The sequence below is a fragment of the Saimiri boliviensis genome, chromosome 6 (genome assembly GCF_048565385.1).
Source record: "Saimiri boliviensis isolate mSaiBol1 chromosome 6, mSaiBol1.pri, whole genome shotgun sequence".
NCBI classification, from domain to species: domain Eukaryota; kingdom Metazoa; phylum Chordata; class Mammalia; order Primates; family Cebidae; genus Saimiri; species Saimiri boliviensis.
In genome coordinates, this window is record NC_133454.1 from 78,399,656 (window position 1) to 78,427,597 (window position 27,942).

Below are 27,942 nucleotides of genomic sequence, written 5' to 3' on the forward strand. Positions count from 1 at the left end.
ATTTAAGTCACGTGGTTGCCTTGTGAAGGAGAAGGAGCTCGACAGAAAACAGGGTTGAGCCAGACAACTACCCAGGGTACTCCCTCTACAACCAGGATAGCAAACCACTGATGAGAAAAATGGTAGGTGAGCACATAGCCCAACGGGGAGTGCTGGGTCCACTCTGGGAGGCCTTCTGTTCAGCTGGTAGCTCCTCCATAACCAAGGAACCTGGAAAACTATCCAGGAGGAGTGTCTCAGCACCCAGAACCCCACCTCAACCCTTGCTGTCATGGTCCTCACTGTAGGCCCCAGCTCTAATACCCCTGATGGTTCCCTTCCATTCCCAAGGCTCTTTCCAGCTTACCTCCATTGACGGATTATCTTCCCAAGGGTAGGTTCCAGGTAACCGAGCTCATCTCTTACGCACTTACTGGCCAGTTTTGATGTCAAACAGAGGATGATCTCTTCTTTGACCTCGCCTCCTCTCTCAACACCTCTCTTCCTGCTGGAATCACATACAATATGTGATTAAGGTTGAAGGAGGGATGAAGACCATAATTGCTGTGAGGTCAGAGACAAAAGCAGGGGATCTGAAGAGAGAAGACAAAAGGCTACGCCCAGGCTCTGTATTTGACAATTGATGCAGCGTCTAGCAAGTCACTCAATTCTCCTGTGCCTCAGTTTTCTCACCCATAAAATGAGGCTGGTAGTGCTGAATCCTAAGGCAGACGCATTTTGTAAACTGCGAAGTGCTCTGAAAATCTGGCTGTTATCCTTGTGGACTGAAGTGTTCTGGGAAGAAGTAGAACATAAGGTGGGTCTTAAAGGTTGAGGAAGATTCAGGACACGTGGTCAGGAAGAGGATGGGCACTCCGGAGTGGCAAATGGCATGAGCAAAGGCAAAAATGCAGACAGGATATACCAAGCATCGTTGCAGTACAAAGTTTTCGTATGGGAAAGGCTGAGTTAAAGCTGGAAAGGCATGTGGGCTATATTCTGTTGGTCATAAGGAACTACTGAACTTTTAATCAAGTAAGTAAAAGAATGAAAGTCATGTTTTTCGAATAATAACCTGGTGGAGGTGTGAAGGGTGCAAAGATTGGAGGAGGATTAGAATGCAGGCAGAGTGAACAAAGGGAGGTGATGTAAACTCCAGATAAGAGAAATGATGGGGGCCTGAATGAAGGCAGGAGTACTAAGGCTTAAACAACAGAGGAAGCACATTGGAGAGAGATAGAGACAAAAGGATAGGGTGGCAGTGTAGTGGAAGAGAAGGCTTGGGGACAATTTACATTATCTAGGTGGACAATGGTGCCACTCACCAAGATAGAAAATAAAGAAGGCACCAGTGAGCAGGGAAGATTGAGTTTTTTAGATATGTTTACTTTGGTAGAATGTCTGAGGAATGCTAACCAGTAATTAAGTGACCATATGGGTGTTGAGCTCAGCAACAGGGATGTGAATCGAAGCCACCCAAGAAGATCATGTACTGTGAAAAGATAAGGACAAGAACCAAAGGCTGAGGAACATCAACATTTAAATGGTGGATCACGCTGGAAACTGCAAAGAAGACTGAGAAATGACCAGAGTAGGAGGAAGGCGAGACTTTCTCTAGAAAAAGATGCCAACAGATTAAAGCACAGTAGAAAGAACAAGTGGTATGATGAATAGGAAAAATCCAATTTGGCAACTGTTTCATTAATGACATTAGTAAGAGCAATTCCATTGAAGTTGTAGGCTGTAAACTAGATTACAGTAAACAATGGATGATGGGAAGGTACAAATGGGCAGGATTTGTAGACTTTTGGGAAACATTGCTATGAAGGAAAGGGCAAGAGTAGTAGAGACATGAGAGAGTTTAGGCTATTTTAGCTAAACTATATTTTAGCGGAAGGGGGCAAGACAAAGAAAAATGAATACACACTCACACATACGCACAGAGAATAAGAGGATGGGATTTTTGCCGTGGGATATATTAATAGACTAGCAAGGGGTTGGGATCTTGAACCCTGGTTGAAGGAACCGACTTAAGTGAAGACAGGGAAGAAAGGGTAAGTTCATTTATTCACTCAACAATCACTAGTTGAGCGTGGAAAAAAGCAAACAATCCTTGACCACAGAAGGAATTAGGTCTAGTAGGGAAGACAAACGTAGATCAATAAATTACATAAGGGCTGTACTAGATTGTGTTCTTTGTGTGGTGGTACAGGAGGGGAAGCGAGCAACTATGTCCGCATTGTCCAGGAAAGGGTCACAGGCGTGTTACGTAGATTCTGGAGAAAATTCAATTATGGCATTTATTTTTACTTATTTACTTTGTATGTAGAGACGAAGGTCTGACTATGTTGCCCAGGCTGGTGTTGAACTCCACGCCTCAAGCAATCCTCCTGCCTCGACCTCCCAAAGTGTTGGGACTACAGGCGTGAGCCACCGCGCCCGGCCTAAATGCAGCGTTTATAACAAGTATTTACAGCGTCTCGTTTAAAAGGACTATAAAGCAACCAACAGGCACCTAAATCCCTGAAGCACAGCAAGCTGATCAAACTTGAGAGGACAACCAAGATGATAGCAGACGGGCAAAACAGAAAGGAAACCGGAGTGCCACTCAGGAGGGTGGGAGGGGGAGGAGGCATTTTGGGAGCTGCCCGAGATTTAGGAAACCGAGCGAGACACCCGGTGGGCACACAGAGGGTTAACGGCCTCGTGGTTTCGCACTGCGGCCGGGAGACAAACCAGCAGCCACTATCACCAGCCCCGGGCAGACCACTAAGAACTGGGGCAACGCGAGCGGTGACTCAGAGCTGGCGCAACTGGTAAGGAGCTGAGACACCGAGGCCCTCAGGGTCGGCTTAGGCGGTTCCCCAGCCAAGGCGCCAGGACAGGGCCTGGCTCAAGCAGGCACAGGCGGCGTGCAGCACAGAGCCTCTAGCCCCGATTCTTCAACAGTTCTCGGCCTCCAAGCCTGGCACAACAGGCTGCGCCGAAACCGTTCACGGCCACCAGACCACCGGGACACGCTTTGAGACTAACCACCACTCGCAGAAAGAAGCGAAGAACAAGCCAGCAACCCCGCGAGACCAATAAGCCCCGCCCGAAGCCCGGCCTCCCTGGCCGGAAGTGAGGCACTTGGCCCCGCCCTCCCGTGCTCGATATCTCGCGAGACTTGGAACGGCCTTCCTCTTTCGTCTGGGCCGCCAGTATGGTAGGTGTTTCGTTTCTTGTCTCCTCTTTTTTGCCGGCATGGACCTCCCCGCCCAAGCTGTATTCCCATTGCCCCTAGTCATCCACTCCGGACCATGGTCTGGGCTTCCAGGCAGCGCAAGGCCGCCTGCATGGCAGGGTGGCCGGGGCGGGCCTCCCGGAGTCTTGTGTCCGGCCCGCGGTTCGGATCTATAGGACACGCGGGCCCCGGCGCTACCGTTGTGAGACCGCATGGCCCTGGGCGGATCGGTATTCTAAACTTTGCCGAGTGCTCCAGAAGTTAGGTCCTTGATCCACAGGCCTACAGGCCCATCTCAGCTGGCAGGCATCACCTTCTACCCCCTAATTCTTCAGGCCTTACCACTAAGCTTTTTCCACGCAGCCATCCAGACTGAGGAAGACCCGGAAACTTCGGGGCCACGTGAGCCACGGCCACGGCCGCATCGGTAAGTGCCGGCTTCCCTTCGGGGTGGGCCTTTGGCTCTCTTCGGGTCAGGAAGTCAGGAAATAGGTAGCCTAGTAGTGGGTTAAAATAAGACCTTTTTGTGGTCAAGTCGGACAACTGTTGATTTTTTTCCTGAGGATCCTCTAGTATTTCAGTTCTAGAGAATTTCACATCAGTGGGGTGATAGGAATTGAGCAGGCACGGTGTTGGGTTAGTTGAAGACGTGGAATACTGTGGGAATGCTGTGATGTGGACCCTGAAAAGATGTTTCACCCGGAATCCTGAAGTAATCGCAGTGCTGAAACCGGCATGGTAGGATGGGAACAGCTAAGCGGGGCACAGAAGTCTGGGGAAACGCTCTGCTTTTGTGCAAGGAAGTATTGAGAGGGATGAGAAGGCTAGGGGTGGGGGCATGTAGGTCTTTTTTTTTTTTTTTTCTTTTTTTTCTTTTGAGAGTCATGACTCTGGCCCAGGATAGAGTGCATTGGCGAACTTTTCGGCTTACTGCAACCTCTACCTCCCGGGCTCAAGCGATTCTCCTACCTGAGCCTCCCGAGTGGCTGGGATTACAGGCCTGAGCCACCACGCGTGGCCCCATGTAGCTTTGTATTTCTGCAGGCAAGCACCGGAAGCACCCCGGAGGCCGTGGTAATGCTGGTGGTATGCATCATCACAGGATCAACTTCGACAAATAGTAAGTGTCCTTGGAGTGCTTTTACTGACACAGCTTGGGAGGTAGGGGCAGGGCTTAAAACAAAAAAGTTCAGAAGCAAGTCTTGCCTACTGCTTTTACCAAGTTAACACAACTGAGAACCTGTCATCGAGGCTAGAGTCACGCTTGGGTATCAGCTATTGCCTGAGTGTGCTAGAGTCCTCGAAGAGTAAACTGCTGACCTTATTCACTGGCTGTGAGCCTTATGGCACAGTCAGCCACCAGGTTAGAGACATGCTTCACACTCACTTACCCACAAACCAGTGGATGATAAATTTTGGCTATTCAGAAGACCTTTATTATAGCAGTATGTAGATTTTCCATAGAGCACTGTTATGTGAATTGAATTTTAGTCTTATCCCTGCCTCTGATTTTATCGGTGACTTATCCTGCAGGAAATAAGAATAGCCTTTTTCTCATGATAGTCTTTGGTGGTTTTTAAAAGATTTGTTTAGCTCAACAGGTATATCATGTGCCTGACACTACCCTATACGAGTGAACAATTTACACTGTAATGGGAGGGTAACTGAAGATGCTAAACATAGCATCTTAATTGGAATGAGCATGAAGGTGGTTGTTATCTCTTCCTAGCCACCCAGGTTACTTTGGGAAAGTTGGTATGAGGCATTACCACTTAAAGAGGAACCAGAGCTTCTGCCCAACTGTCAACCTTGACAAACTGTGGACTTTGGTTAGTGAGCAGACACGGGTGAATGCTGCTAAAAACAAGACTGGGGCTGCTCCCATCATTGATGTGGTGCGATCGGTAAGTTTTGGATGTTGTTTTTATATACTTCCATACTTCCTTGCAAAACTCTGGCTTAATTTAATCCATTTAATCTCCTACCTGGAATATAACCTGTGCTCCCAGTTACCTAGCAGACAGACCTTGATTCTACCTTTGGTAGAATTATTATAGGTATTTCCCCATCAGACTCAGTGCCTGCTGTCATTCCCCAGTTGTATCATGTTTGCGTTTCCTGCTTGAACTATAGCTGGTTCTGATAGAGCACAGCTCTTGACTTTTCATGTTCCCTACAGAATAGAATCCTAATATATTCCACTGATACTCAGTGCTATACATTATCTGAAGGGATTCTCCCCTAAAACAGATGTGTCTTGTCTGTCCTTGTGGGTTCTGGTCCTTGTGTCAGTCTTATCTCCCATAAAAATGGGCGTAGTCTTAAGAGGCCAGAACCCTAGGGACGCTTTAAATTCACTTCCCAGCCTATTTAATGTGCATAGAGCAGTTTTGGTGGTCAGGAATGTGGTTGTCTTCTTTTGCTTTAATATTGGGGTATTTTAGCAGGAAAAGGAGGATTATGCTTTGCCGAGGCTAGAGTCACATCCTGACACAACTCTTGTCCTGGTGTGCTAGAGTACTCGGAGAGAATCTACTGGTCTTGATTCACTGGGGGGGGCAGTCGGTGCCCCCCTTAGTGCCCAGATCAGAAACATACATACCCTCCCTGGGGTTTTTAGAAAGTGGGTTGGCAGTCTACATTCCTCATACCCAACAGGCAGTTGGTACCTTCCACAGTGTATTGTAAACTTTTTTTTCTCTGTTCTAGGGCTACTACAAAGTTCTGGGCAAGGGAAAGCTCCCAAAGCAGCCTGTCATCGTCAAGGCCAAATTCTTCAGCAGAAGAGCTGAGGAGAAGATTAAGGGTGTCGGGGGGGCCTGTGTCCTCGTGGCTTGAGGCCACATAGAGGGAGCTTCATTAAATGCTGAGTACTTGTTCCTTGTGGTATGAATAGGTCATTCAGTGGGCATCTCTACATCATCCTATGTATATTGGGTATGAAATTGGGTATAAATATTGTAGTACTTAGGGTATGAAAACATGGGCTCCTCTGAAAGTATATGGTAAAGATAGGACCAACACTTAACAGTCATTGGCCAGTTAAACATTTCTGTTTATAAAGTCAGAACGATACCTGTTGATCATTGAAATGCCTGCATGTATTGTACTCTGAATTTTACAGTAAATGGGAGAATGTACCCTAATTGTTTGATGAGGGTCAAAGGAAAGATTCCTTTTTGATGGATCACATTCCAAAGAGGGGCAGTGTGATAGGATTGAGGTGGTCCTTTAAGACTTAATTCGTCAGCCCAAGGTTTTTCCAAGTGGCTTCCTAATTTTTTTTTTTTTTTTTTTTTTTTTTTAAGTTAGATGGTGTCTTGCAAGGGCCTGATCTCGGCTCACTGCAACTTCCGCCATCTGGGTTCAAGCACTTCTGCCTCAGCCTCCTGAGTATCTGGGATTACAGGCTGATGCCCCAACGCCCAGCTAATTTTTGTATTTTCAGTAGAGAGAGGATTTCACCATGTTGGTCTGGTTGGTCTCGTAACTCCTAACCTCAAGTGATCTGCCCACCCTGCCCTCCCAAAGTGCTGTGATTATAGGCATGAGCCACTGCGCTCAGCCTGTGGCTCCTTAATTTTGATCCTAATTCTTTTTTCATCCAAAATATGATGAATCAGAATCTCAAGATGGAGGTCCAGCCATCTGAAATTTAAATATGCCAGGGCTTTTCTGTATATCATAGTGGGTTTGAAATTGTTAATTTTTCTAGTCTGAAATGCATCTTGAGAAAGCAGGGAAGGCCAGAAATTGAAATAAGGTTTTCTAGGATTTGTGCCTCTTGCTGTTTGAAAACTGATGGTGACCAGTGCATGTTTACAATTAAGATCCTCATAGATCTTTGGGTAAATTATAATTTGCTAAGTTTTAGGGTTCTTCCTGACTTTCGTACTTTTTTGACCCAACATAATGCAGTATAAAACGCTAGGCAAATAAGATGGCAGTTAACTCATGGGTTTCAGTTGGTGGAGATTTCCTTAGTGCTCTGTGGGGTCATAATATGCAAGAGCTAGGAACCATGGTTGTCTGGGACAACCTTTAGAGGATGTTTGGGATCAAATATAAGGCACAGAGAAACACTGAATTGGCTTACATAAGAATAGGAGAATCACAAAGGAGTAGTGAAACCTCAATTCAGTTGGACCATTTTATAACATGTATCATTTAGATTTGTATCTTCCATTGTGCTAGAAAAGGTTAGAAATAAGTGCTGTCCATTAGGACCCATAGAGCACTTTTAATATGGAACCTGAGTTTAAGGATCCCACAATAAGGTGATCAGTAATGATGAATTAAAAGACACAATTCTTGGTCTCTACCCCAATACCTGTGTGACTTAGGCTTGATCCAATTTCCTCATTTTTAAAATTTAGGTGAAACTGCCTACTTGAGGACTGCATAGATTAAAATGGAAACGATGCACTTAATTTTTGTGTTTGACTTAGTAACTTAAGTCCAAAACTGTTACCGCAGCAGATGGAGTCAGCCTCCATGGGATTGGCAGTGGGAAATTGGTCCAAGCAGAGGGAATAGCAGGACGAGTTCAGGAAACTGATTGGGGAAGGTTAGGTAAATAGGAAGTGCAGTGGTGGTGAGAGACTGGCCAGGCCATGAAGGACAACTACAATAGGAGTCGAGGTACAACCAAGGAAATGGGAGTGAGTATGGAAAAGGTACGATTCTGAAGGCATAATGGACGGGAACTGGAGTGGGGCCGACCACAAAATGATGAGGCAGGGAAGGAGATAGAGTTTGGGAGGAAGGATCGCTAGTCCTTAAAGGCTACCTTCTTCCCCAGGAGTTTACTGTTAGCATCCATAAGCCATCCCTGGCCTAGGAAATAAATGCTGATTTGTTGCTGGCTTGTTCATTGACCAGAAGTTATAACTAATTAAACAGTTCTAAAAACTTTGTTCTATGTGGTGAAGAACAGACTAAAATAGTTTTGAGCCCTAAGTCCACCGATGCCAGTGCTTTCTGGAACCCACATTTACTAAAATTTTTTCATGACTGCTAAGCTTTGAATAGTCGGCTCTGTATTCGTAGAGGCTCATAGGAGCGATTTCTAGTGGCTGGCTAAAGCTTGAATTGCAAAGGATGTAATTTCTGGTCTAAGGTATATATGCTTTAAATATAGTTGCCTTCAAACTTGGGAGCTGCAGGTACAACTTAATTTTATCACAAATGTCTGCCACATAATTTGCAAAACAGTCTTCGTCAGGGGCAGCTAAATCAGGCCAGTTTTCAATTCAAATAAATGTACTGGTAGACTACTGAGCGGTTAACTAGCCCGAGAACACAGCCCAGGGGCCGACGGCAAGTCGAAAACGCGGGCTGAAGCTGTGCGGCGCCCGCCTGGCGGCTCCATCGACCACTTTCATCAGCACTGTCCGACCTCAGCGACGTCCCCACGACATGGACAAAACTTGAGGGCTTCCCTCTGCCCCTGAGAACCACTTCCGGTGAGTGTCAGTTTTTACTTCCGGAGACGACTCCCCCGCGCCCCAGACCGGAAGCACCTCAGCGGGCACGTGTCTGGGCTCGCTCAGCCATTTCCGGAAAGGGTGGGGCCAGCCCGTGGTGCGCGAGCTGAGACACCTCCCTGGGCGAGGCGGGAGGTTCAGCTCCACCCCTGGTCGCAGAGCCGCCGTGGATCCCCTTCCAAGCGGAGGAATCGTCTAACCTCGCGGCACTTCCAGCCCCGCTTGGGGTGCGTTTAAGAACAGGGGCGTGGCCTTTACGTAAACTTTCAAGATAGGAGCCTCCAGAATTTGTCTCGATTGTCTGAAAGGTAGTGAGTGTCAGTCACGTTCAAGGGCACTTTAGGCTAAAAAATAAGGTGCTTGTACACGGATGGAAATAGTCTAAAAGAACACAAAAGGAATTTCCTCTTACGAGCTTAGAGAAATGAAGGAGACGATGTATGTTTTGGTGCAATTTCTTTTTATTTTTTTTCAACCCAATGCATATTCTATTAAGCTATATAAATGGAGGGAAAAAAGCCTACCAGAAGTTGCCAATGCTGAAAAGTAGTATTTTCTCTTTCAAGAGTTTTCATGGCCTTTTCAATCACACCCCCATCTCCACAGGCAATTTTGTTTTGGAATGCATACCACATTATCTGGCTCTAGAAATGTATTTTGTGTAGCACCCTTGGCAAGAATATAGGTTAAAGTGTATATTTAATTCCTGGTTCTATTTTACATCCCATTTTTTATTTTCCTCTCATTCCCACTTTGTTTCAGATACCCAGTTTGTGTATCCCTGTAAGTCATTTTGGGTACAAAGTAGGATATAAGTATGCATGTGAAAAGCCATGTTTTAACAAAAATTTAACTGAGCTGTGACTAATCACACTCTCGGGTAGTGCTATGGTTTGAATGTGGTTTGAAATTTGACCCACAGTATGGCAGTGTTGGGAGTTGGAGTGTATTGGGATATGTCTGGGTCGTGGAGGTAGATCTCTCACAAATTAATGCTTTCCTGTGGGGGTGAGTGAACTCTCACTCTACTGGGAATGGAGAGCAGGTTGTTTAAAAGGCATCTGGCTTCCTCAGTTTCTCTCTCTTGCTTCCTCTCTTACTACCTGATCTCTTTGCACACACCCAGCACCCCTTCTGCTTTCTGCCGTGAGTTGAAGCAGCCTGAGGGCCCTCCCCAGGTACAGCTGCCTAATCTTTAATCTTTAAGAGTCATAAGCCAAATAAACCTTTTCTTACCCAGGTCCAGGTATTCTGTTATAGCAACCCAAAATGGACTAAGATGGGCCCTGATTCCACAGATTCCAATGTGAGTCAGAGTTTAACTAATACTGTTTAAGGGCAACTCTTCACAATACTGCTTTTTAAAAAGCCCAGAACACTTATTTCAAGACTACAGTTTATCAGAGCATTTAGAACAGTGTCTTGGGGCAGCCTGTCCTGCATTAGAAGAACTTAATTACAGAATATAAGAGGGCTGACACTTCTATAGGTGAGGGGACTTCCCTGCCTGGTAGAGGAGACAGCACTGTTGTCCCTGAGCAATTGCCCCAGTGTTGTCAGAAAGCCACTGTTGAAGGACACTTGCTCTCAATGGCCACAATACCATCTTTTATGGGAGTGTTTTAGAAACAGTGGGGCTTTTTTTTTTCTTTTTTTTTTAAGAAATCTTTACTATGGGGCCGGGCGTGGTGGCTCACGCCTGTAATCCCAGCACTTTGGGAGGCCGAGGCGGGTGGATCACGAGGTCAAGAGATCGAGACCATCCTGGTCAACATGGTGAAACCCCGTCTCTACTAAAAATACAAAAAATTAGCTGGGCATGGTGGCGCATGCCTGTAATCCCAGCTACTCAGGAGGCTGAGGCAGGAGAATTGCCTGAACCCAGGAGGTGGAGGTTGCGGTGAGCTGAGATCGCGCCATTGCACTCCAGCCTGGGTAACAAGAGCGAAACTCCATCTCAAAAAAAAAGAAAAGAAAGAAATGTTTACTATGTTGCCTAGACTGGTCTTAAACTCCTGAGCTCAAATGATCCTCCCACCTAGGACCCCCCAAAGTACTGTGATTAAAAGCATTAGCCACCACACCTGGCCACGTTGGGGCATTTTTTTTTTTGTCACAGTTATGGAGGGGAAGTGACCAGGATGCTAAATATCTTGGAATAGATGAGTTGGTCATACACAACAAAGAAAATTCCAACTTAAAATCTAACTTCATTTACAGATAACCCAAAAGTTGTTTTTTTTGTTTTTGCAGTTTTCATATACTTCTCAGTTGTCTGGGATTCTGCTATTTAAATCAGGGGAAGCTCATACTTTGTTTTGTTCAGAACATTACCAAAAATCATTCATTGCAGAAAAGTCACCAATAACTACTCAGTAGGATCTGAGTTCCTGATACAACACTTTTCTCCATCTGCATATGCAGTATAGGCATCTGATGATCTAGTACAGCTGTACAAAAACATTTCCATATTTCTCTTTTATTTCTCCCCTTTCATATTACAGTTAAGGTATATTTAAGTAGCTTATATTATCTTTGAATTTTACTTCAGGGTAGTAAGGGAGGGAGTTACAAATATTTGCTATTAAAAAAATCTTTGGATCTGATAGGGTTGAAAATCATTGGTTTAGAGGTCCAGAGATCATGTGAAAGAATGTGGAAAGAAGCCCTGCATACTTTTTGTGAACCCCAAACCAGGCCCACTGTACACAGCCTCCTCTCCCATAAGGCTGCTGGGCCTTGGCCATGGCAATAGCTCTGTGGGCCCTTGCAGCCTATTTATTCTATGTCATTATATGCCAGTATTGATTTTCCTGATTGGGACGAGAGCTGCAGCCACAGGGGGGGGGGGGGGGGGGGGGGGGGGACATACCACTCTGGGATTCACACAAGGGTATACTATATTTTAAAGGTATATAAAAGTGGCAAAATTTATGAATAAGTCTGGATATGGTGGCTCATGCCTGTCATCCCAGCACTTTAGGAGGATCGTTTGAGCCCAGGAGTTCGAGACTAGCCTGGGCAACATAGTGAGACCCCATTAATACAAATTTAAAAACAACAACAAAATTTACAAATAAAGAATTTACACATATACATCTTGTGATCTGATCACATATGTAAAGGTTCTTTGGAGCTACGTTGAACAGCAGGGGTGGAGGAGCATGGGGGAGGAAGGGAGAGAGAGAGTGCACGTACCTTTTAGGAATGAAATCCGTATTTTTCTTAAGGAATCTGCTTCTATGACTGTCCTAAGCCCAGGCTGAGTTAACAGTGATGACTTCTGGAGGGAACTACATCCCACTCTGAGTCTTCTGGTTGTAATCCTGTCTTCTCTGATCTCAACTGAAGACTCAAAAGGTCTCAATCCCTGTCCTCGTCCCTGCAAACGGCAGAGCCAGAAAATGACTTTGCCTTACCAGAAGACAAACCCTCCCCTTTATTCTCTGAGACTGACAGCAGCCCCAAATCATGGACAGGTTGGGGCTTGTGCAGGCCTCGGCAGAGATAGGGAGAGAGAAGAGGGGAAGGAAACTTAGGATCGGATCATCTCCTGTTTAAACCAACAAAGGTGGAAACACAGGAAAACTTTACACCATGGTTCAAATCCTATCAGACCCAAACACAATACCAAAGAAAACAGATGCAGCTGAATGCCTCACTTAGGAGTTTGCAAAGTCTCTACTCTCCCAAGGCCTTGGTGGGTAAAAAGCCTAAACCATCCTATTTCCCACCTTGTTTCTCTCCTTCCTCTTCCATGGAATGTAGCAGAGCTTTCTGTATGAAAACCTACGGTTCCCATGGAAAAACAATTCACAGAGTGACACGGAAGAGTCACAGAGAGTGGGTCAGGGCTCTGCCCACGCCTGGGGTGGCATTAGCTGGGCTTTACTCCACCAACGTCAGGACACCCAATGACATCTTAGGGGCTGCAGGCTAAAGAGGAAAATGTTAAGATTTCCCTAAAAATGGGGCCAAAGCGGAAAGAGCATTCTTTCCAACACTGGAAACACTTAAGCACAGGCTGAACAGCTGGCTACTGGAAAGGAAAGCCGACCTGCTGCAACGACTGGGTATCTTCTGACTCTTACGACCAGTCACGCAACTCAGGCTGGAGCGCTCCATTTTGGGGAGGTCAGTGACTCACACTGAAGCTAACCCCTTCATCAAGTACTCGGTTCCCTGCCTGATGGCGTTTCGTCCCCGACTGGCCAGTCCCAGCCCATTCCCAGAAGAACGAAGCCAAGGAACACACGAGGCTCTGGGCCCAAACAACTGTACACTGTTTATTAAGAACACCCGTAGATGGAAAGGAGGGATGCCCTGTACCGCATTGTGGCCACCGCTGACTGGGAGCCAGGCCCAGAGAGCACTGGCAGAGCTGGGGGTGGGCTTCCCATGACACACTGACCGTCTCAATGAGGAATGAGAGGACCAGGCCTAAGAGCCTGGTACCACGCTACAGATGGGGACTGACTGGCCTTGGCCTTTAAAAACAGAGGGTCTGGGTATGGGGGCTACCAGAAAAAAATAGAAAATCTAAGATTTTTTAAAAAGGTCCTCCTGTACATAACAAGACAGCATCTGCTCTCCAGGGCCCGAGACTGGCAGCAGGGGTCTCAGGCAGGCAGGCCGGCCGAAGGCCTCCAGGGAAGATCAGTGGTTTGGCTGAGACAGTCAGCTGCACAAAACTGGCCAGTCACGAGCACCCAGCAAAACTTCATCCATGTTCTGGCAGGACAGGAAAGCACCTGGCCCCTTGGGAATATACAAATATTTACCATATTCTCTTGCTTGTTACAAAAACAGTTAAGAAAGCTTACAGCAGATTATTTACAAACAGTATCCCAAGATATGATGAAGGCAGAGGTGGGCTGGCTTGGAGGATGGGATCTGTGGGGGCGGAGCAGCCATAGCAGCCCAGAGGGTCCCGGGCTAGGCGTTCTCCCTAGGCTTCAGGCTCTGCAAGGCACTGGACTCTGCTACTGAGAAGGGGGCTTAATTCTTCTTGTGGAGGAACTTCATTTTGTTGCCTGTGGGCCAGAGAGGACAAGAAAGAATATTCAGTGTTATTCCTTCCAACCTCCACTCCCTCTACTCCTTGTAGCCCTGGCCCTCTCTGTGGGAGAGGAAGGATTAGGAAGACTGGATTATAACTGTGATCTGATCCAGGGCAGTGAAAACACATGAGAGCTGTAATTAGGGCACTGGTATTAATCACTGTGTGGTTTTGGGCAAGCCACTTAACCTCTTTGGTCTCCATTTCTCTTTAAACAGAGACATGCTATGATTCTACGATCTGGCTGACTGAGCTCCCTGCAGGGACGGGAGGTTTTTGCAGGAAGGGCACTCACAATGCTGCATCTGCAGACCTGTTATGGTCTAGAGGAAGGCTCACTGGCTCCAGTGGCCTTCATATTTACTCAGGAAGGAGTGCGCAAAGAAAGACCTGATGTATGTGAGAACCTGTGATTCCTCTTTGTAATGCAACTTGGTAAATATAGCCGGCCCTCCGTATACATGATTTCTGCATCCATGGGTTCCACATTTATGGATTCAACCAACTGGAGATCAAAAATATTTGGGGGGAAAAATGGAAGGTTGTGTCTATACTGAATATATATAGACTTTTTTTTTCTCATCATTATTTCCTAAACAATATAGTATAATATTTATTTGCATCTGGATGTGGTGGCTCATGCCTGTAATCCCAGCACTTTGGGAGGTCAAGATGGGAGTATTACTTGAGCCCAAGAGTTTGAGACCAGCCTGGGCACCATAGCAAGACCTCATCTCTACAAAACAAATTTTAAAAACAGCCAGATGTCATGGTACACGCCTGTAGTCCCAGGAGGCAGAGGAGGGAGAATGACATGAGCCCACGAGTTTGAGGCTGCAGTGAGCTAGGATTGCACCACTGCACTCCAGCCTGATTGACAGAGCAAGACCTTGCCACTAAAATAAAATAAAACAATTTACATTGTATTAGCTAGTATAAGTAATCTAAAGATTTAAAGCAGGTGTCCCCAAACTACAGCCCGTGGGCCGCATGTGGCCCCTTGAGGCCATTTATCCGGCCCCCCGCCGCACTTCAGGAAGGGGCACCTCTTTCATTGGTGTTCAGTGAGAGGAGCACAGTATGTGGTGGCCCTCCAATGGTCTGAGGGACAGTGAACTGGCCCCCTGTGTAAAAAGTTGGGGGATGCCTGATTTAAAGCATATGGGAGGATATGCAAAGGTTATGTGCAAATATTATGCCATTTTATAGAAGGGACTTGAGCATCTGTGGATTTTGGTATCCTTGGGTATCCTGGAACCAATCCCCTTATAGATAGATACTGAAGGACAACTGCTGTGCAAAATGTCCTTGGAACTCTGGCTGGAACCTTCGCTTCACTATGGGATGCCTACATCCTTTTCTGTCTACAGGCCCAGTATAACACATGTTGACAATGATTTAGGGTATTCCAGGGGGCACAACTCCCCCAGCCCCTCCCTTCTTGCTGAACATCTACCTCATCAGCAACAAGGCTACTTACCCAAACCTCGGAGAAACTTATTCATTCCACTCTGCTCAGTGTCTGGGAGTTCCTCTAAGTACTGCTCCACTCGCTGCTCGAAAAGGCCTGGGTAAGAGAAACAGGCACAGCGAAGAGAACAGTCACTGGAAGAAGGGAAGGAGAGGCCTATATGAAGGGAACCATGGAGCACAGCTGCCAAAAAAGGAGAACACAAGCATCTGGGGTAGTGATCTGTAGGAGCATCTTACTAGAATTCGGACTGGCTCATCAAAGTGATCATTAATGACATCTCACAGGGGTTCACCGCTGCCACCCTGCCCCCACCGTACACATTCCCAAGCTGCACTAGGGTGAGGAGGCTGCTTCTCAGTTCAAAGCTGCCCCACGTGGACATCTCTAGCTTCCTTCAGACCACTCTACCATGTGTTCCAAAAAGGTTGTTATACTAAATGGATAGTATTGGAGAACAGAAGAAATACTAACCCTGGGGTTAGACAGAAAAATTGTGATGAGATGAAAAAGCCCTAGAGTGAGCTGATGAAAGAACAAAAGACGAGAAAACCACCTGCCTTAAGTGAAGAATGCCACCAACCTACGACACTGGCCCAGTACTCTCTAAGGGACTTCCCAACCCTGGGTTCTCAGAACCCCTGAAATTGCTCAGTCTGCTCCTTTTTTCTGTACACAAGGGCATCTGAGGAGGGGGTGGGCCACCAATGGCATGCTGCTCCTAGGTGGAGATGAGTCCCACCTCTAGCCGTGCAGCTCAGCCTGTGCCCGGCCTTGTGAAGGCATTAACTGGGACAGGGGAAAAAGAATGCTCCCTTGGAAGTTTTTAACAGACGTGAAGGGATGTTAAGAGGCCTGGCCCTAGCTCATATCCAACAGCTTCCATCACAGTACCTGGTTCTTCAGCTCTGCTGTGGGTGAAAAAGTTAGAGAAGAGAACCAATAACCAAGCCTTACCCTTTGCCCGACACTTTCTTAGCTCCCTGTCTTGGATGAAGCCAGCAAACATCTGAGACTCCATAAAAACCTCAAGAAAGCGGCGGATGCTTTTGGAGGCCACAGATTTGCGGAAAGCCTCTCGCTGAAAGGCCCTCTCTCCCTTCTCACTCTGTGTCAGAAACAGGGAGTAGTGCCCAACGGTCTCCACAAAGAACCGGATAAACACCTCCGACACCAGCCCATTGAGGGTATTACATTCTGGAAGGGAAAAGAAAATATTTGAGTTTCAGGTCAAGAGCCTGCAAAGCCTTCCTCAATCTTCACCTGGTGTAATCTTCCTTGCCCCAACAAGACTTCCAGCCAGTACCACTCTTCTTTTCTGGAAGTTTTCTCTTTTGTGCTCATGGCCTTGTAACTAGCCTACGAGCTGCAGAAGGCCAGAAACTGTGTTCTGAACATGGAAGTTGAAACATAATTGCTGGATGAATTAAAGCAGAAACCAGAGCACCACTTTCCTCACATCCCTCACCCTACGTGATTTTTCTGGCTTCCAAGGGAGAGCAAGTTCTTTTCATCTCCTGCAATGTCTTAAGGCAAGGCCTGAGAGGGAAGAATAATTAGTTTCCCACCGGGGGAAAGAATCTTTGGGGTTGCCACATGTCTTTGGGTTTTCCTTCCCAAACCACCTTGGGTAGAAGAGGTGCTGCAGTTGAGAACAAGTTCTTGCTAATAGCTGGAGCCTCATCATCCAGAAAGGGTCTGGTGCACAGAAACAGAGTTCTGGCCCTATGGGTCCCTGACCCAGAGCAGAGGGAGCCTGGAGCAGAGCTGACTGTGCCTGAGCACCATCCTTACCATCGTCGGAGTCGCTGTCAGAGTCCTGGGAGATCAGCTCATTCTTCCTCTCCAGAGCCTGCTCCAGAGCCGCCTGTAACTTCCTAGGTAACAGCGTGTCCTCATCATCCATCTGCAGGAGAAAGAAAGCACAGTGACAATAATCATAACTGACACTGACTGAGCAGTTACTGTGTGCTAAGACCTGTTTGAAGAACTTGAGTATACCCTGATCACTATCATCAAACTCATTTTAACATGAGGAACTGAGGCACAGAAAGGCTGAGAAACTTGCCCAAGGTTACAGAGATTAAAAAATGGTAGAAGGCCAGGCACAGTAGCTCACACCAGTAGTCCCAACACTTTGGGAAGCTGAGCAGGAAGATCGCTTGAGCCCAGGAGGGAGTTCGAGACCAACCTGGGCAACTTAGCAGGTCCCTCTATCTACAAAACACACACAAAAAAACAATTAGTCAAGTATGGTGGCATGCACCTGTACTCCCAGCTACTTAGGAGGCTGAGATGGGGAGAACCACCTGAGCCCAGGGAGGTCAAGGCTGCAGTGAGTCTTGACTGTATCACTGCACTCCAGCCTGAGTGACAGAGAGACCCTGTCTTAAAAAAAAAAAACAAAAAAGGTGGTAGAGCCCGTGTGGCATTCACTGGCCTTTGTGACCAGGACCAGCTAGGGCACGCTGATGAAGTCTCCCCGATTCCTCTATCTTCAGCTCCAGGTGGGAGGCACAGTTGGCTTGGAGCAGGGAGACTGTGGCCAGCCTGTGTTTCCGGAATGAAGTTAGACTGTTGTTTCCGTCTCTACATTGTGTTTCCGTGTCCGTATCACTATGCCTGGTACCCAGGGCGTCCTCAGCCCTGTCGCTGGAGTGGAACAGACAGTAAGTACATTCCCACAGGGGAGAGCACTGGGTTGTACTCCTTTCTAGAGAGCCAGGAGGATTTCCACAACTAACAAAGGCTTTTTGTAGTTGACAACAATGATTGCAAACCTGTACATTACGTAACCATCTATAGTTATTTGTGTAACCTCCGGCAACATTTCAAGGCAGGCGTCAACATCTGTTTTAGGGCTCAGAGGAATTTAGAGGCCTGTCCAAAACTATGTGGCTCAAAGCAGGCAAAGCCCAGTGTCAAGTCTGTGGACTCCCAGGCCGAGTTCTTAGAATTTGCATGCTGCATTCCAGAAGCTGATAATGCCACAGCAAAGGCAGGCCCTGCTGAGGTCGAGGACTCCAAGACCAGCTCTCCCCACTGGACTAGTCTGTGAATATAGAACCTAGGGAGCTCAACAAACAGGTTGTGAAGGCTGAGTATTGTGAGTGTCGGCACAGCGTGCTCAGGAGCCCGAGTCTAGCAAGTACCCACCCTCTTACCTGTCGGATAAATCGGTCAGATCCCAGATTCACCATCAGCGCCTGAGAAAAGTAGTCATTAGCAGAGTGGCTCAGGGCGTGAGTCCCGCAGTACCCTCTGCCAGGCCTCCAGACCTCCCAGGTTCCCAGGGTCAGATAACAGGAAGAACTCCCGCTGGGGACAGACCTCCCACAGAGAAAGGATAAGAGCCTGGTAAAGAGGCCCAGGGGTCACAAATAAGATCCCAGCACCTGCTTCCCCCCCCACCCTTCCCCCCTACTGGTTCCCCCAGGTGGCCCACCTCCTCCACAGGCAGCTCCTTCAGTTTGGGGAGGGAGCTGGAGAGCAGGCCAACCAGGAAGGGGGTAGGACAGCAGACGATGTCAATCATGGAGGCCGGGAGGACAGGAATGAAGGTGTGCTGCCAGGAGAAGGGGTAGAGCAAGGCCACCACCGCGTGGGAGCAGCTGGAGAGGGTACTGATGGGCAGACAGACAGATAGACAGCGCACCTGAGCCCAAGCCCAGGACCTTAGAGCTTGCTGGAGGCTCAGGACAGCCTTTAATCCTCAACCTCCCAGTGCAACGAAAATGCTAATGGGGGTCAGGGACCCTGCGGACTAGTGAAGTCCCCACCTTCCCACCATGGAGGGCCTCAAGGACAACACTGCTACTCTTTTTGGGAACTGCACCTACAAACAGCCATGAAGGTATGCAGCAACCCGCAGGCTAGTCATCTGACAAAGATCTGGAAAAGTGCTGTCTCTCTGGTTTGGAGGGCAAACCAATGGGCCTGTGGCTGAGGAGGCAGAAGCTTTTGTAAACTCCTAGGGCCAGTGAATGCGGATCCTGGGTACCCTCCCCTATCCCACACCAAAACTAGGTGAGAGGGACAAAGAACTTGTGGAAAACCTAACACATCAGCAACGAAACATGAGCTGGCTGGACCTACCCCTCCCCTCTCCAGCCAGAGGCAGACCTCAAGCAGAACAGGAAGGACATCTTTTCTGAGACCCTAAATTGGCAGAACTTGAATACCCGGCCAGGACAAGAAGAGGACAAGAACAAGACCCTGGGATCTTCCCTCCCAGAATGGTCCTGGAATGTGCTCAGAGGCAGCTGCAACCACAGGAAACAATAGCTGTATTCACAGTCCCAGGGGAGCTGGGCTGGGGGGCGGGTGGCAAAGAGGAGGCTCAGCCCTGAATTAGAGGGTAGAACCTTCAAGAAAAGAAACCTCATGGCCCATGCTCTTTTCAGAGCCATTAAGGTCAGGCCAGACCCGGGCACCAAAGCTGGGCAGTCAGGGGCTTTGTTGGCTGACAATGACCGTGGCTGGCACACAGCAGGGACCTCATGGAGCTGCTGTACCCAGCTCATTCCAGCTGCTGGGCTGGATTTCTTCACAAGGGCCCAATGGGCCCACAAAACTGAGATGCAGAAGCACTGAGCCTGTGACGGGAACACGTGAGGAGCAGTTTTCCTTTCTAATCCCTGGCACTCTGGAAAAGTCAGCAGCCCTGGTTTTTCTTCCTCCTTTCTTATTCTGGGCTGAGGATGGGCCTGCGTTCCTGCCCCGATGAGGGCAATCGAGAGTTCCTTTACAGGGCTCCTCTCAACTACCCCCTCATACATACGGAAGGAAATACCCCAGGGATTCAGGACCTAGTGGAGGATAAACCAGAAAGGGGATTTTCCTTCACTGCCCTCCTCTCAGCACCTGACATAAAGGTGGCTTAATGAATGTCCAAATGATCTCTCTAGAGAAACCACTGCTTGGGATGGATTATTCCTTGACCAAAAGAGTATATAACATGTTGCCAGGAACCCACCTTCTTGTTGTAGGAGTTATTAATAAATTATTTTAGGCAGATAAAGAGGAAAAATTTTGGTTTCTTTTAAAGCAGCTCCAAAAATGTTTCTCCTCTAGAAGGAAAGCCCAGCTCTTAGAGTTGGGCAGGCAACCTCTGATATGCAAATACAGACCATTAGAATCTGGGTCCACCCAACATGGACCCACTGCTGTCCTCCTGCCTTTGCCCCAACATGTGCCAACAACATGGCTGCCCTGCACATCCCCACGTGTGTAGAACATCATGGCACCCTGCATTTGCATACTCTATTTTTTCTTTTTTTCTACCTAACCAGTGTGCTAAACATTTGCATATTAAAAGGCTAGGGTGGGAGGGCCAGCTTTTTCCAGGGTCTCCCATGAATGACAGGCCTGGTCAAACCAATCCCCTAAGCCCTATGCAAAACAAACACCCCCTCCTGCAGCCTTCTTATAAAACTGGCTGGTATCCGTAGCACTTGGGGTTCCCTCTCTCAGCTTTGGAGCCCCCTTCCCTCTGTCTCTACACTGGGGAGCTCCTGCCTTCTTTTCACTTCCTTCTTGCCTATTAAACTCTCTGCTCCTTAAAACCACTCCACCTGTGTCTGTGTCATTTTATCTAAAGCGGCATAAGAACCAAAAACCCTAGTGTTCCTCTACTCATCGGAGCCATATCACTGTCCCTGCCTGTCTCACCCCCACCTACCCTGACATAAACTTTTGTTTTTTAAACCTTGGCTGTCTAGAAGAGCTCCAACTTCTTCCTTCTTAGAATGCCTCATGTCCAGTGACCATCACTTCTGCCACCCCTCTCATGGCCACAACCAGACCTTCTCAACATCTCTACCTCTAAAATCCTAGATGCCAGCGTTTCAGATTGACTTATGACTCATCCAGCTCTTTTCTTACTCCTCCTAAACCAGCTCCCCAACTGCCCTGGCATCTCCAGGCCCTACACATCGTCTGTTTCCCTGTGTGGGCTGGCCAGCTTTCCTCACCTACTCTCCTCTCTGTACCTCAATGCCCACACCGCATCCTCCTCCCCAGCCCTCCCAATGCCCAGCCCCAGGCCACTGCAACCAGTGCCTTCTCCAGGAACACTCTCCACAGGACCCTCGCTGGCTGGTTCAGCATTGCTCACACTGTCCTGGTCAGGGCCCTTACCCCTTCCTCACAGCAGCTCTTTCCTCAAACTCAGCATCCCACAGTGATGGCTTTGCCTCCCCCTCCAGAAGAAACGCAACTATCCACCGAAACTCTCACTCAGTTTCTTACCCTTCCCCTGTACCTATACCAGCACCTGCTCAGTCTTGGATGTTACAAAGGAAGAAACACCCCTCCCTCTTCCCTCAGGCCAAGCCCTCCACAGAGTTCTCGATCCCACCATTTGTGTGCTCCCAAACCCTGCTGCCTCACCCACCCATGGGTGCTACCTTTCCATCTAGTCTTTATCTCCCTACACACAGCCCCACACCAGCACCAGTCTCCAGCACACGCTCAGCCTCCTACACACTTGCTGATTCGCTTGTGGGCATGCCTTCCCCCCCTCCGCTCTTCTTCCTTGCCCATCTGGGCCCTACCTGAGCTTATCTGCCACAAAAATGACCCGGCGCTCCAGCAGCAGTGAGGCAAAGATTCGGATGAGCTGGCGCACACTGAGGCAGGTGAAAAGGCACTCAAAGTCCACGTGCTCCAGCCGCGAGTCCATGGGCCGCCGCAGTTCTAACACCTGCAGGAGAGCGATGGGAAAGCGGGTCGGGCCTGGCCAAATGGGTGCCGCCCTCCGGCCCTCCGCAAAGCAACTGGAGGCTGCTTTCCCCTTCCCATCTGCTCCTTTCCAGGTCTCTCATCTACCCTGCTATGCAGTGAACCCCTCTTCTCGGCCCTTTGGACTAGGGCTCTGCTCTCATAACACTCACACACCTGGCCTCCGGCCCAGAGGGCTGCCTATGAACATGGGAAGGCTCCAGAAGGAAGGGGTAGAGGGACTATCCATCAGGAACTCAGGAAGGGAGGAGGGGTGACTGCTCTAGAGATAGGGAGACGCAGGGAACCACACAGCTACATCGCTGGGGTCCTCCTGCCCCTCTCCCCAGACAAAGGTCTAAGCCCCCAATGCTGACTAGATCCCACTGCTCTCCAGGTCACGAAGAGCAGCAGCTCTGCATCTCGGGACTCTATTCCCAGCTACCTCTGGAAAGAATGCTGGTGTCCTTGCTGCCATGTCCCCTCCCTTTCCTGCTAGAAAGAGTTTCCTTCCAGAGGTGGTTTGTCCTGCCATCTGGCCTTTATCTCCATCACCCTCGGTCCTGTGCCAGGCAAAGGGAAAACACAAGCAAAGGGCTGGCCATTCTGTACCCTTGCCAGGAAGCAAGACTGCCTAATCAGGGCCGGGCCTAGCCCTCTTCCCTCCAAAGGCTGCTCCCAAGGTCAGCGCTAAGGCTCAGAGAGCCACTACTCTGGGGGCAGTCACGGGGGTGGAAGGTAGTGAGTGACCCCAGTGCTGAGGGCAGGAGGAGCTGCTGACACTCAGGCTGTGCCAAAGCAGCTGTCCCTGGGGTCTGCCTGGCCTCATCCTTGGTCCCACAGCAGGTATGTGCAGCATAGATGTGTAGGTCCTGAAAATTAGGGGAGACACCAGTTCTCTCTCACTGCCCTATGGCATCACAGGCAATGCCCCCACCTCATCTTACTTGTTCCTCAGAGTCTAAGCAAGTGAAGGAGTTCTAACTCCTAACTTTGATGCCCCAGAGAAGTATCAAAATGGGCACAGGATGCAGTGACTCTGTGTGCACTGTCTCCCATCTGATGGTGAACTCCCAGAAGGCCCAGGGATCCACCGGATGCTGGGTACACCCCAAATGGTCAGTGAATGTGGGCTCAAGGAATGCAGTACCAGATGACACCAGAGCCCTTTATACCTGCTCCAGGCCCTGGCCCCACCCCAAAAGTTGCAAGCTCCCTACATGCAACTCAACAGGCTCTGCTCTCCAGGACCCAGCCCCAGTCCCTACGGGCCCTGGGGCCCAACCCTCCCTTTCCCCAGGGATTGAGAATTCACACAGGCTGCTCCCACGTCCCTCCCTCTTTCCATGCATGCCTGCCTTCAAAGAGATCAAGCCCGGGGGCTGAAGGAGCCGAGGAGTCACAGCCTGGGAGTCTGGTGCCAGGACAGAGGCAGGTGTGACCAGAATCTGCACAGCAGCAGGCAGGACATCTAAGAGGGCAGCCAAGCTCATGTGGGTGGGGTGGGGTCAGGGGAGCCTCTCAGCACGAGGTACTGCACTCCCCAAAGAGAAAAGAAGGGAAGTGTCTTCTGGGTGAAAGGAAGTAGGGCTGAGGGGACAGTGTCAAGTCAGCATGACGAGAGCCCAGTGAGGTGGCCAGGGCCAGACACGAAGATCACCCAGGCATGATGCTGGGCTATCAGGGCAGGGTCACCTGTGCTGTGCTCACACCCACCATGAAGCCTAAAGTTCCTCTAAATGACGGGGAGAAAAGAGGCAAGAAGAAAGCCTCTAGCTAGGATTTGCTGCTGCTCAGCAAGCCTGGTATGCTTTTTTCGGTCAGTCCCCCTCCCACTCCCTACAACTTATTTATTTCTTCTTCTCTGTCCTAGAACCCAACATCCACCTCTTACTTTCAAAGGTTGACCTTTCCTATTTTGATTTTTCTTTTGAGATGGAATCTCACTTTGTCGCCCAGGCTAGAGTACAGTGGTGTGCTCCTGGCTCACTGCAACCTTCACCTTCCCTGTTTGAGAGATTCTCCTGCCTTAGCCTCCTGAGTGGCTGGGATTACAGGTGCATGCCACCACACCTGGCTAATTTTTTTTTTGTATTTTCGGAAGAGATGGGGTTTCAACATTTTGGCCAGGCTGGTCTCGAACTCCTGACCTCAAGTGAACAGCATGCCTCGGCTTCCCAAAGCATTGGGATTACAGGCGTGACCCACGGCACCTGGCCTGACCATTTTTTTTTTTTTTTTTTTTTTAAGACAGAGTCGTGCTCTGTCACCCAAGCAAGAGTGTAGGGCAACCTCTGCCTCCTGGATTTAAGTGATTCTCCTGCTTTAGCCTCCCAAGTAGCTGGGATTACAGGTACCCGCCACCATGCCCAGCTAATTTTTGTATTTTTAGTAGACACAGGGTTTCATCATATTGGCCAGGCTGGTCTTGAACTCCTGATCTTGTGGTCTACCTGCCTCAGCTTCCCAAATTGCTGGGATTACAGGCATGGGCCACCATGCCCACTGTGACCTTTTCTATTTTGAGAAAATCAAAGCCATCAGAAGATAATCCAAAATCTACCAAGTCACTTCCTCCTTTCCTAATAAAATCCAAGCCCTCCGTGGAACCTAACACCCACATCTTCTCACTACACTCTGCTAGCCCCCCCCTTTCCTGCAGCTTGAACCTCTTCCTCTGGCAGCCACTCCCACCAGCATCCAAACAACCATCCCTAACTTTCAATTTCTGCCCTTTTCCTTATTTCTCTCCACAGCCATGCAGCCTTGAGAAGATGTCGACACAGGCTGTTTCCACTTCCTCACCCCCATCATTCCCAACTCACTCCAGCCCAGCTTCTGGGCCCCTGCACTTGTCAAGATCTTGCCACATCACATCCTGATCTCTTGGTGGTGCCTAATCCCCTGGTCACGGCTTTCTTTTTGAGGTGCTCCTGAGCAGCAGCCCTCTCCTGGTGTTCCTTCTCCTCAATCTTCAGGGCTGCAACTCCTCTTTTGCAGGGCCTCTGCATATTGGGGTCCCCCAGGACTGAGGACCTGAGCCCATAGTGGGCTCTCTTCTCTTCCCTATTTACACTGTTCACTACTAAATATCTTCTCTTGGGGGTCTCATGGGTGTCTCAAACTTGACATGTACACATTTGGACTCTTCCTCTTCCTCCTTATTACCTGCCTCTCCTTCACATGCTCCTGTCTCAGTACATGGCTCCATCAACTACCCTGTGATCCAGTCAGAAAACTGGGAGTCAGCCTTACAGGCTCTGTGATGACTCCCTATTTCCAATCAAACGCAAAGTGCTACTGGTCCTAATTCTAAAATCCATCTATTTCCCTTCCCCTGTTCTGCCACATCTTAATCCAAGCTGCCATCGTCTCTTGCCTGTACTGCCACGACAGTATCCCTGCTGGTTTCCCTGTTTCACTCCAACCATTATCTACATGGCAGCCACAGCGGGCTTTGAAAACATCTATCAGCTGGCCACAGGTGGCTCATGCCTGTAGTCCTGACAGTTTGGGAGACTGAAGTGGGAGGACTGCTTGTGTCCAGGAGTTCGAGACCAGCCTGGGCAACATGGTGAAACCCTGTCTCTACAGAAAAGACAAAAATCAGCTGAGTGTGGTGGTATATGCCTACAATCCCAGCTACTCAGGAGGCTGAAGCAGAAGGATCGCTTGAGCTGGGAGACTGAGGCTGCAGAGAGCTGTGATAGCACCACTGCACTCCAGCCTGAGTGACAGAGTGAGGCCCTGTCTCAAAACAAAAGGAAATGAAAACATTTATCAGACCTTACCCTATCCCTGCTTTAGATAAAATCCCCGAATCCTTAACTGGGCCTAGCAGGGACATCGTGATTGGGTTCTTGCCTGACAACCCACCCCTACCCCCACTGTCAGCCCTCTGACCAGCACATGCACTTGCCCAACTTTTGCCTTTGCAGATGCTGGTTCCTCTACTTGGAATAATCTCCCATTCACATCCTTCTCTTTGTCTTCCTCCTCCCACTTCATGTAGTTGCCCCCCCTCACCACTTGGGTCTCCGGTAACATGTCACTTTCTCAGAGGAGACCTTCCCTGGCCCCCTGATTTAAAGCAGACCCCTTGTTCCACACTGTCATAGGGTCCTGTGCTTTCACTTGGCTCTTAACATATTTAGAAATTATGTATTTGTATGTAAAAGTGTTTATTATTATAATATTAGTATCTCCCACTAGACTACAAACTCCATGAGGACAGAGCTGTGTCCCTGTAACTCTGACTGCGCTGAGGTCTGGCACAGTCCCTGATTCTGAGACAGCACACACTCAGTAACTGTTCAATGAATAAACAAAAGGAAGGCAGGTGAAATGCAGTGTTGTTCACATGGGTCACAGAAGGCCCCTGGGAGGTGCGGAGAGCTGGGCAACAGGTACATTCCTATTGTTCACTGTTTTGGTCCCTAGTGAATAGGTACACCGACATGGTTGAGCAAGGAGGGGCCGCCATTTGCACCTCGCAAAGACTGCGACCTTGGCTAGCCAGGTCCCCTTGCCACCGCAGTCCGTAGCCTGAGAGAGGAAGCGGCAGAAATCCCTACCTCATTGCCAGCACCTGGCAGGAATGTCTTCACTTTGATGGTCTTCCCAGGGGCTGGAAAGGGCGACTCCATGAGACTTCTCATGAAAGGATAGACCAATGCGGCGGAGATCCCACGGCGGCGCTCCACCTCGTCTAGGACCTGTGCCCACCGCCAGCAGCCCAGGGAGGAAGGCTGTCAGGGCAGTGCCCTTCCCCTCCTCCTGGGCAGAGAAGAGGGCAGCCAAGCGGGGTGGCCCAGCCAAGACGGCAGCCAAGAGGGCAGCTGATCAGGGTGGCCCAGAAGCTGGGAGAAGGGAAGGCAGCCTTGCCAGGATCTGCACACTCTACCCTTCCCATTTTCCTTGGCACTCAGTGACTACTCTGTTCCCTAACTGGCCTTGCTTCAGTCCCCAAGGGTGCAGTAGCTGGGCAAAGGAAATACCACCCAAGAGTCAGCTCCCTGGGCGCTCCTGCTTCCCCAAGGACTCTGGCTCTGATCAGGGCCCAGGGTGGGCTGTGACAGGGGCAGACACTGCCAGCACAGGAGCTGGGGAAATGCCAGCTGGCTAGGTAGGGAGCCAGGCTGGGGAATAGGAGGGTGTCAGAGGCTCGCTGGTACTTGCTCCTACATTCTCTCTTCTGCTAGCTCACACTCACAGGTGGTTTTCTCATCTAAGCTGGCTGCAGATACTCCTGTGGGAGCTGTCAGCTGGGGGAGGGAAGGGGGAGGGATAGGAGAAGGAAAGGGGAGGGGAGGGGAGAGGGAGGGGAGGGGAAGGGGAGGGGAAGGGGAAGGGAGGGGGGAGAGGGAGGGGAGGAGAAGGGGAGGGGAAGGGGAGGGGAAGGGGAGAAGAGAAGGAGGGGAGGAGAAGGAGGGGAGAGAGAGGGGAGGGGAAAGGGAAGGAGGGAAGGGGAGGGGAAGGGGAGGAGAGAGGGAGGGGAAGGGGAGGGAAAGGAGAAGGGGAGGGGGAGGGGAGGGAGAAGGGAGGGGGAGGAGAAGGGGAGGGGGAGTGAAGCCTGCCAGAGCCTCTTACCTTGGAAAACAAGCCGAAGCAGCCAAGGCGGCTAATGACACAGTACACCTCTGGCAACCGGGGCCCTTTCCCACTTGGCTGGGCCAGGACAAGGAGGAGGAGGAGAGAGACAGACACAGAGAATGCATGATTACCATTTCTGGCTCCTTTTCCCTGGGAACTGAGGAGTAAGGACTGCCCTTCTAGTGGAGGAAGACTCTAAGCCTCCTCTAAACCTCTCTGCAACCAGGGCCCTGAAGGAAAAGCTGCCGCTCTCAGGACAGGCCTCAGTTCTGCAGGGATTCCCAGCCCAAGGTACCAGGCTCCTGCCAGGCTCCACAGGCTCTGCCCTTCCTCCCAGGAGGACACTGACAGGGGCTGGCAAAGGGCAAAGCAGTTTGGCAGAGGCTACAGGGCGATCTGCGGATTCACATCC

General features: G+C 49.3%; 3 protein-coding genes and 2 non-coding genes across 9 annotated transcripts in view; 3 read left to right on the forward strand and 2 right to left on the reverse strand.

Moving 5' to 3' along the window:
• The window catches only part of TRIM66 (tripartite motif containing 66), a 72,230-nt gene extending 69,150 nt beyond the window's left edge, over positions 1-3,080 (reverse strand). Inside the window, exons 1-2 of the mRNA XM_074401063.1 lie at positions 3,013-3,080; positions 347-487 (exon numbers count right to left, since the gene is read on the reverse strand). The gene's annotated coding sequence lies outside the window, so the exon portion shown is untranslated. The remainder of the gene's footprint in view (positions 1-346; positions 488-3,012) is intronic.
• A 34-nt stretch (positions 3,081-3,114) lies between these two features.
• On the forward strand, positions 3,115-6,081 carry RPL27A (ribosomal protein L27a). Its single transcript, XM_039470855.2, has 5 exons — positions 3,115-3,184; positions 3,566-3,629; positions 4,247-4,322; positions 4,932-5,106; positions 5,912-6,081. Exons 1-5 carry the CDS (start codon positions 3,182-3,184, stop codon positions 6,038-6,040), a joined length of 447 nt encoding a protein of 148 aa, XP_039326789.1. The 5' UTR covers positions 3,115-3,181; the 3' UTR covers positions 6,041-6,081.
• LOC120364819 (small nucleolar RNA SNORA3/SNORA45 family) lies at positions 4,448-4,578 on the forward strand. Its single transcript, XR_005579958.1, has one exon. It is a non-coding gene; the product is annotated as a small nucleolar RNA SNORA3/SNORA45 family (small nucleolar RNA).
• LOC120364818 (small nucleolar RNA SNORA3/SNORA45 family) lies at positions 5,670-5,800 on the forward strand. The gene has a single exon (XR_005579957.2). It is a non-coding gene; the product is annotated as a small nucleolar RNA SNORA3/SNORA45 family (small nucleolar RNA).
• Positions 6,082-12,948: 6,867 nt separating the features above from the next.
• Positions 12,949-27,942, reverse strand: part of DENND2B (DENN domain containing 2B) — a 120,174-nt gene continuing 105,180 nt past the window's right edge. For all 5 annotated transcript variants that reach the window (XM_003919814.4, XM_074401066.1, XM_010341691.3 and 2 more), the window contains 9 exons: positions 27,528-27,605; positions 26,513-26,653; positions 21,773-21,921; positions 18,664-18,841; positions 18,383-18,424; positions 17,013-17,124; positions 16,176-16,415; positions 15,228-15,314; positions 12,949-13,721 (listed from right to left, as the gene is read on the reverse strand). In XM_003919814.4, coding sequence (XP_003919863.3) covers positions 13,687-13,721; positions 15,228-15,314; positions 16,176-16,415; positions 17,013-17,124; positions 18,383-18,424; positions 18,664-18,841; positions 21,773-21,921; positions 26,513-26,653; positions 27,528-27,605 — 1,062 coding nt within the window. In that variant the 3' untranslated portion in view covers positions 12,949-13,686. The remainder of the gene's footprint in view (positions 13,722-15,227; positions 15,315-16,175; positions 16,416-17,012; positions 17,125-18,382; positions 18,425-18,663; positions 18,842-21,772; positions 21,922-26,512; positions 26,654-27,527; positions 27,606-27,942) is intronic.

Coding starts and splice junctions, on each gene's coding strand:
- RPL27A (XM_039470855.2), top strand. Junction 3,630..4,246: donor CCACGGCCACGGCCGCATCG/GTAAGTGCCGGC, acceptor GTATTTCTGCAG/GCAAGCACCGGAAGCACCCC. Junction 5,107..5,911: donor TCATTGATGTGGTGCGATCG/GTAAGTTTTGGA, acceptor TCTCTGTTCTAG/GGCTACTACAAAGTTCTGGG.